The following is an 8,110-nucleotide window of genomic DNA, read 5'->3' as shown; positions in this document are numbered from 1 at the left end:
ATGTATAAAAAAGCAGCAAGAAAGGTCATCAAGTAACGTCATTATGAACATTTAAACGTAACATAAACAAGAGGATTATCATAATGAACTGTGCGTTACTTTGAAATGAGCGATAATGACCTGGTTATATTTATGGGTTGATTATAATTATATATGTATAAAAAAAAGTTATTTTATGTATGGGTATATATGCAGTTATGGGTTACCAGAGTTAGAGTTAAACATGTTTTTGTTTTTTTTTGTTTTTTTTTCCGAGATGTAAAAAGAATTTCATCGACAGCTTTGGCGAATGTATTATTATTCATTGCACACAAACAGCCCAAGAATTTATAATTTTGTCCTCTCTTTATAACTAGTTTAAGGTTTAATGTCAGCATTGAAAGTGAGGCATATAATTATGTAGATAGTTTCTACAATAGGATTTATTAATAAATATAACTCATTAACGCTACTGGAACAGCACAAAAGACCTGTTTAAACGAAAGGACAGTCAGAAAGTTATTTAATCTATTCACATATTATTGTGTTTGGAGTTCATTTGAATTTATTTTTTTTAAAAAGGATTTATTTATTGTCGGTTAATCCAGAATAACGACGACGATGTGAAATATATCTGTACTTTCTTAAAGGAAATGTTGCATTTTATTTATTAATTTATCTCACATTTACAATTTAATCTTACGATTGCCTGTACAAAAGTGAATATCTTTCGAAGCTTTTAAGTGTATGTACGTGGATTAATTTATTTTATATATTTCTGGGGGAGCTATTTCCTGGTTGCGCCAACTGCCCTCGCGGATAGGTTGCTATGGTTACATCGACACAACTACACCGGGGTTTTCTGCACTGTGGAGTTTCGTTGTCCTGTAAAAGGGATAAAACGTATAATAATCATCGCAAAACGAAGCAAATGTCACGTATTTTTCTGTGGATTAGCTTGACTAAATATTAGCAGTTAATGTGTTTACATTTCAACTGCTTTTTACGGACGTTTGAGTCACAAAACACCGCAGGTTACATCCTAAAACTCAACCTTTCTCCTCGTGACACTCGCCATGGAGGTCGGAGATAAACTGAAAGAGCTCAACATGACGGCGGACGAAATCGGCAGACTAACAAAAGCTTTCAAAGACGAAAAGTTCAGGGAAATGCTGCGAGATTACGCCCAAGAAATATCAAACCCCGAGAACAGGAAAGCGTATGAAGAGGAGATCAAACTTTTGGAGCAGGAAAGAGGAAACGCCATCGACTTCATCCACCCCAGACCATTTAGGGCCATCAAAACGAGCGTGGACGGTAAGCAGAAATGTTTCATCAACATCTGCGCCAACGAGAAAGTCGGGAAGCCTGCGTCTAAGTGTGTTGTGGAGGATGGCCGCAGGGGACAGCGTTGGTCCCTGCCTCACAGCCTGCACCCTGGGAGACAGGACACCGATCCTAAAGGCAACAAAATCATGATTTACGATGTTATTTTCCACCCGGACACTCTCCATATAGCAAGCAAAAACAAGAGGTTCATGGATATGGTGGACGACACGGCCATTCAGGGAATCCAGGATGCCTTTAAAGTGACTCTGGATAAAAACAATGTGAAAGAGCTGAAAACAAAATACAAAGGGACACCACATCCTTGTGTAATTCGAAAACCTATACCTGGATATGAAGCCAGGAAGCCCACAGACGACCCAGACCCTCTCGCCTTCCCATACCCAGATGATGAAAAAAGACCTAACGCAAAATCTGTGACAGCAACCAGAAGTGATGCTAAACCTAAAAACGTCCCTACGCAGCCTCAGCAGCCCAAAGAGCCAACCAAGCCGAACTATACAGTGAAATATAGATCTTTTATAGACCTGCAGGACTTTAGATGCTCTAGGGACTCGGCCCAAAGCCCCAGGCCCAAAGAGATAGTGGTTACCATTGACATGCCACTCCTGAAGTCAGTCACAGACACCAACCTTGAAGTTACGGAGAAGAACCTGCTGCTGGAGTCCGAGAAACCGGCCTACAGACTGGAGCTGCCTCTAGCCTACCCTGTGGACGAAGACAAAGGAGAGGCCAAGTTCAACAAACAGACAGGACAGCTTACCATCACACTCCCCGTTCTTCCTTCTGATGTGACCTTGGATCTTTTTAAAGGGCCTGCAACTGATTTTCAGAGTGACGATGAGATCCAGGAGGAGGAGGAGGAAGAGGACGCACGGAAAGAGACAAGCGTTGATGAAAAGGTAAAGGACGAAAGACAAATACAAAAGGTGGATTTGAAGCAAGAGACACGGGTAGACGAAAAAGACGAAGAAAGAGGTCAATGTGAAAGAGGAAGGAGGATGAGGGAGGGTGAAGAAGGGGAGACTGGTGCAGAGAAGCTGGAAAGCAAAGGCCAAGAACGCGAGGAGGTGAAGAACAGCGCCAAGGTTCCTGAGAGTGGAGCCAAGGAGGAGGAGGACAGCGTGAACGAGGAGGAGGAGATGAATAAGAAAGAAGACGGACAACTGACGAGGCAGGACACAGATGACGATCTTAACAAACCAATGATAGATAAATGTGACGGTGCAGTGGAGAACGACAAGTTCCAGTGTAAGAAAAGTGACATTTCTGATGAAGCTGCTTCATCTAAAACTGAAACGCAGCACATTTTAATCTCTGATGAACAGTCGTGTATAAGAGAGGAGGCAACATCCAGAATGAAGCCTTCAGATGTCCAAGAGGAGACTCTAGACACTAAAGGTGTACAAGGAAACATTCAGGTGAGATAAATATTGACAAGAAGGCTGTGGGTGTAAGTGTGCGTGATTAAACCAAACAGCTAAGTTCTTTTGTATTTTTTGCATTAGGTGGGAACAGATGCTGCATCTTGTGAGGAATCCCAGACGACTACTACCACAGTATCTGAAAAGCCAGGTACAACAGCCGTCACATGTCTGAGCAACATGGAGGACCGCTGCATATCCGAGGGGTACGTTAAGGCCGGTATGATGCCTTCAACAGGTGAAGGGAACACACCAGGGAGAGGAGATTCAGACAAACAGTTCACCCTTCGTTCTGCAAAGCTGGAGGAGAGAATCATCAAAGACGACCTGCCAACAGAGCAACACGTCCAAAACCCGGAGCACGAGAAGAAGAAGAAGAAGAAGAAAGCACCTCCTGTATTACTGAGGGAAATTGACAAAGACGGAAAGGAGACCGTCATCAGTGACCACTCGACATCTGCTGGCTTCATCTTCCAAAACGACCTCATGTATGAGCTGGACTGATGTGTGCTTTTGTTGTGATTCTGAAAGTGAAAACGTTTTCTCATGTGGTTCTGTTTGCTTTCTCACATTTTAAAACCCAACGTCCCACTTAAGACACGTTACATGACACAATTACCATTTCAATGTCACCAAATAAACTACTTGAGACATGACAATGAAGACTTTTATTTAATTTTTCACGTATATATAAAAAGTGTGGGTCATCAGCACAGTAAAAAAACAACTCCCTTCAGACAGGTTATGGACCCTGAGGCACTGTGTTCAGGAAGTTCGTCTCACGTCTTCATTCCTCTGCCTAGTGGAAAGTAGGTCATTAGGGGAACGTGCAGTTTGTTCTAAAAGGCATGAAGGACCAGATGCTGTATGAGAGTTGCCGGCAGCACAGGTTTTTTGTGTCAGTCAGTGCCACTACGTCACAAGTACATGAGATATCTGTGCTTCTCTGTTCACCATTATGATTTAAGAGCCATATAAGTTGAGTGCGAGTGTAAAACTAGCGGCTTGAAGCACCTCTAAAAACAAAGTTTAACAGAGTCAATAGTGTCCTTTCATTTAAAGCCCTTATCAGGAAAGTGTACCACTGGGTTATTTACTGCTGCAGTCTTCTGTCTCATCAGTCATCATCCTACAGTATCTCTCAATACAAACTATTGCAGAATCCATCAATTCCCATCTGTTGGTGTTCTATTCTTCCTTCAATTAAGTCTGTTCTTCCTCATTTGATTCCTCTCTGGAGGGAGTTGTCTAAAAATTCGGAGTAGCAGGATAGTGAGCAGAAGTGCCGCTGCACCGGTGCATCTGTGCCTCCCATGTCATCCACCAACACCACCGTGTGAGAGACTTGGTGCAGGTTCATGCTCACTGCTGTCTTGATGTAGAAACTGATGCAGACACGGCCGCAGTCGCAGGTCTTGGCTACTTCGAGGTCCCGGCACAGGTGGGCGGGGACGAGGTGAGGTCCATACGGTATCCTGCGAGGTGAGCAGAAAGAATAAGATGCAAGGACTTATGAACCGCGGTGAGGCTTATGTGTGATGTGCAGCAAACTAACCTGAGATTAACCACAGCTCTGGAGGCCATCTCTTGAAGAGGAAGAGGAAACTTAAGTTGCATCGTGTGATCCAGCGGGTTGGGCTGGACAAAAGGATTTCCAAACAAGTCCAGGTTCTCCAGACTCAGTTTGCGAAAGTCACTGGGCAGCGCGGCCAACTGATTATGTGCTGCAGACAGGAACCTCAACTTTGAGAGTCGGCCGATGTGAAACGGCAAACAGACGAGCTCGTTGTCGTCCAGCTTGAGGTTCACCAGTTCCCTGAGCTGGCAGAACTGAGCGGGCAGGGCCTGCAGTCGATTCTGGCTGATGTCCAGGAGCTGGAGGGTCCGCTGCAGCGTGGACAGGCAGAGGGCCTCGCTGAAGGATTCCAGGTGGTTGTTGTGGAGGATGAGTTCGGAGAGGCAGCTGAGGTCACCGATGGTTGCAGGGAGTTTCTTGATGTGGTTGTTACTGAGGTCTAGCTTGCGTAAAGCTGGGGGAAACAAAAACAAAGAGCAATAAACAATAAAACTGAGGTCAACAGTCAAAAACTCATTCAACATTCCCTGTGTACACTGTAAACTTGTTAAATCTTACACTTATGTTTGGTAAACTTGTCTTTTTAACAGTACCCATCAATCATAACGGGTCAAATCAAACCTTAAGCGTGTCGTTAACAGACAACTCCCTTTACCTTTGAGAGAGAGCATCCGCATGTCCACACGCGACAGCTTGCAGTACGACACCTGCAGCTGCTCCAGAGAATAGGGGAAGTTTGACGTGAGAGGGTAATCCTTCCTGGACGTGATGGTCAGCTTCTTCTTGGGCTGCTCTACGTCTCTGGCACGAACAGGAGTGAGTGTGGACAGAGGAAGGCTGCTTGTGTCACTTCCTCTGTCTGCCAAACGAGCCGCTGAGAGGAAATTCTTCAAGCTGTTTGCGTCAGCCTACGAACACGGAAGTAAATGAAGTTACGGGGCAGATCAATAGATTATTAAGTAACAGACACGGCAGACTCGCGCAGTCCTCTCAGTTTATTGCATGTGACCGGATTTCTCAAAATATCTAACCTAAATTCACTGGCCTAGAATATCCTGACACACTTCTTTTGAATGAAGAGCGTGGATTTTACGCTTTTGGGAATAAAAATGTTAGTAGGAAGAAAGTATATGGGATAAAGGCATTGTTCAAAACCCACAAAAAAAAAAGTGCTAAATTATCTCTTTGTTGATATTTTGGACCTTATTTGTAGTGGTGATATCATGGTGTTTTTAAAACTGCGTCAGCATCAGTAGCTCCAGTCAGTTTTGTGTGAGTAATTTTCCAAGTTAAAACAGCTAAGCTAAAAAAAAATGCTATGGTCTGTGGCCTGTGGCCTAAAGAAAAGTATGTTGATGGTCGGTGTCTCAACTTTGAGGCAAACTTGAAGGTTTTGTACCAGAAAAAAAAACAAAAAACACACATACACCCCCCCAAAAAAAACCAGTCCTCACTTATAAACACAATCTTATTCAGATCACACCACACTGGATGTCATACCTTGCTCAAACAAATGTCAACAGCGGGTTCCTTTAACCTCACAGTGGCCTTTCCATCCTCCACAAACCAAGTGAAGAACTTCTCTATGTTGTCTTTCAGCTGCAAGTGAAAAGTGGCAAACGTGAGTAGTGGAAAAATACATTTCATAACAACGTCAGCAACCATGATTCAGCCAAGAGTGATTCATTTCGTCGGCAAGTTTAGACAGGAACACTAAAGCAGTTTTTTTGTCAACAAACAGGTTTACAGAGCTTTGACCATTTAAATCAAAGGCATTCAGGAAGCAGCTGAGACCATGAAAATAATACTGCTTGGGTTTCTAATCTAAGACTCTGTGGGAAAGATGATGAATATTTAAAAAGACTCAAGCCACAGTTGTCTGTAATGTTTTGGCAAAGCCAGTTTGAAAAAGAGAAACGACACAGAGGGACTAACTCAGGATTACTCTTTATCGGCAGGTAACATCTGATCAGTGAACAGGAATCTTCTGGTTATGAGAATTGATTTTCTGTCCCTGAACTAAATGATTGACAGTTTAATTGTTGTAGCTCTTAAAGCACATGGTCGCACATGTTTTCACTGACACATTAATAACATGGGTGTGTCTATTACTGTAAGTGATAAGAACAAAGCAGGTAGACCTGATCTACTTGTACAAACTAAGTTCATATTGACAGCTTTTCAGACTATAATTCAATTTTAGATTTGGTGGCTGAGTAAACTATGTTTAACGTCAAAAATATATAACTTACACTAATGACTGGTGTCATAGCGTACTAGTTTATAACTTTTTTAAAAATCCTTCTAGGGTTTCTGTAAATACATATTTGTTTCAGAAGAAATCAGGCTTTATTTTGACTTTATTGTGATATGCTAGTCATGAGGCTACCTGGTTTTGACAAGCTCTTTGTTATATCAATAAATAAAATCATATAGTTGGATTAGTTTCGATATTTGAGGCCCCACACCCAGTGGTAAATAAAACATGTCCCCTCCAAAAACATTCACCTTTAACTTACAGCAGAGTGCCACAAACAAACAGCAGCAATCAAAACAACCGTACAAACACACACCTTGTACTTTGACCCTGCTCTGTCTTTGGCTGTGCAGACCATCAAGTAGATGTTGCTGCGTTGACTCGTCTTGTCCATATGCTTGCCAATGGAGAGCACAGCCCTGGTCCCCTTCCCTCGACTCTTCATCCCAAACGTGGGGAGCATCCGATTCACCACCTCGACTTCACACTGCAGCTTCATCGCAATCAGTCAGTCACTTAAAGCGTCCGTCCGGCTCAATGCCGCTTCCGACTGAACAAAGGGTTTAAATGCATGCCAGAGGAAAACTTCCGCGAAAAAAAAAAAAAAAAAAAAAAAGTTGCGCTAGCTAGCAAGTTACGTGCTGCAACTGCTGGTGACACAAACCACGTCAGTGCTGTCAACAACAGCAAGCCCAGCTTTCTTTACAGAGCTGCCTCTGCATCTAAGCGGCTGGTGGAGAAACTACACGCCGTCTACAACGGGAATACTAACTCCTTCGATGGCAGCCTCAGTTTTCTTGACAGTATTTTGACGAGCTGTAAAGGTCGAGGACAGTCCTCTGCTGTCAGTTGGTCGGTTAGCTCAGCTGCCGTTAGCACAATCCCGCGCGCCTGCCTGGGAAGTGACGACACTGGGGCGCGCGCTAAGGCAAGACCGCCCGTGCGTGCCTGTCCGTTTCCCAACTTATGTCTGTTTTTTTTTTTTTTTACTTAGTAATAAAAAAAATATATCTTCAAAAAAATATTATTAATAAAATGTGTCTTTTATATATTGTACTGTGCTGTCATATTATTTGGGACTTCAACATGAATGTTTAGATCGGGTGTTTAACTTTAAAACATATTTATTGGGTCAAAGAGACAGGAAAAACTGGTAAAACAAAATGGTAATAATATTAACTGAAATAGTCAGCTGCCGTTTCCAGGATGGGTTTTTCCGTTCATCCTCTACATTTGTTAGTGAAAATTAGTTTGGCTAGTTTATTGGGTAGATATATGGATGTATGAAAACGCATATAAAAGTCATTTAAAGAAAATGTTTCGCTCTTAACGTTAACGTGAAACAATATATAATATATAATATAATCATCGTGCCATCTAAGAGTGAAAGAAAAAGAAACTTCTGTAAATTTGGTGAACAAATACATATCTTAAAAGTTTTAGTTACTATTCTGAACAATATAACTTACAAAAATGACACGTTGTCCTAATATACCAACAACATAAAAGTGCTGCCAGTGCATCAAT

At 42.4% G+C, this 8,110-nt stretch overlaps 2 protein-coding genes across 2 annotated transcripts; one reads left to right on the top strand and one right to left on the bottom strand.

Moving 5' to 3' along the window:
* Positions 1-1,055: 1,055 nt before the first annotated feature.
* dnaaf2 (dynein axonemal assembly factor 2) lies at positions 1,056-3,254 on the top strand (the record flags this gene model as incomplete). The annotated part of the gene is made up of 2 exons (XM_084568785.1): positions 1,056-2,747; positions 2,835-3,254. The coding sequence occupies 2 exons, from the start codon at positions 1,056-1,058 to the stop codon at positions 3,252-3,254; spliced, it is 2,112 nt and encodes a 703-aa protein (XP_084424911.1).
* Positions 3,255-3,403: 149 nt separating this feature from the next.
* Positions 3,404-7,464, bottom strand: lrr1 (leucine rich repeat protein 1). The gene is made up of 5 exons (XM_084568772.1): positions 6,900-7,464; positions 5,827-5,925; positions 4,982-5,234; positions 4,306-4,780; positions 3,404-4,225 (listed from the first exon to the last, which is right to left on the bottom strand). The coding sequence occupies exons 1-5, from the start codon at positions 7,080-7,082 to the stop codon at positions 3,970-3,972; spliced, it is 1,266 nt and encodes a 421-aa protein (XP_084424898.1). The 5' UTR covers positions 7,083-7,464; the 3' UTR covers positions 3,404-3,969.
* Positions 7,465-8,110: the final 646 nt, after the last annotated feature.

The sequence above is a fragment of the Chelon labrosus genome, assembly GCF_963514085.1.
Source record: "Chelon labrosus genome assembly, chromosome: 20".
Classification (NCBI taxonomy): Eukaryota; Metazoa; Chordata; class Actinopteri; order Mugiliformes; family Mugilidae; genus Chelon; species Chelon labrosus.
This window is presented reverse-complemented; position numbering and strand designations above follow the sequence as displayed.

Coding starts and splice junctions, on each gene's coding strand:
- lrr1 (XM_084568772.1), bottom strand. CDS start 7,082: ATGAAGCTGCAGTGTGAAGTCGAGGTGGTGAATCGGATGCTCCCCACG. Junction 5,235..5,826: donor TTGACATTTGTTTGAGCAAG/GTATGACATCCA, acceptor CCGTGTTCGTAG/GCTGACGCAAACAGCTTGAA. Junction 4,781..4,981: donor GCGGATGCTCTCTCTCAAAG/GTAAAGGGAGTT, acceptor TGTTTCCCCCAG/CTTTACGCAAGCTAGACCTC.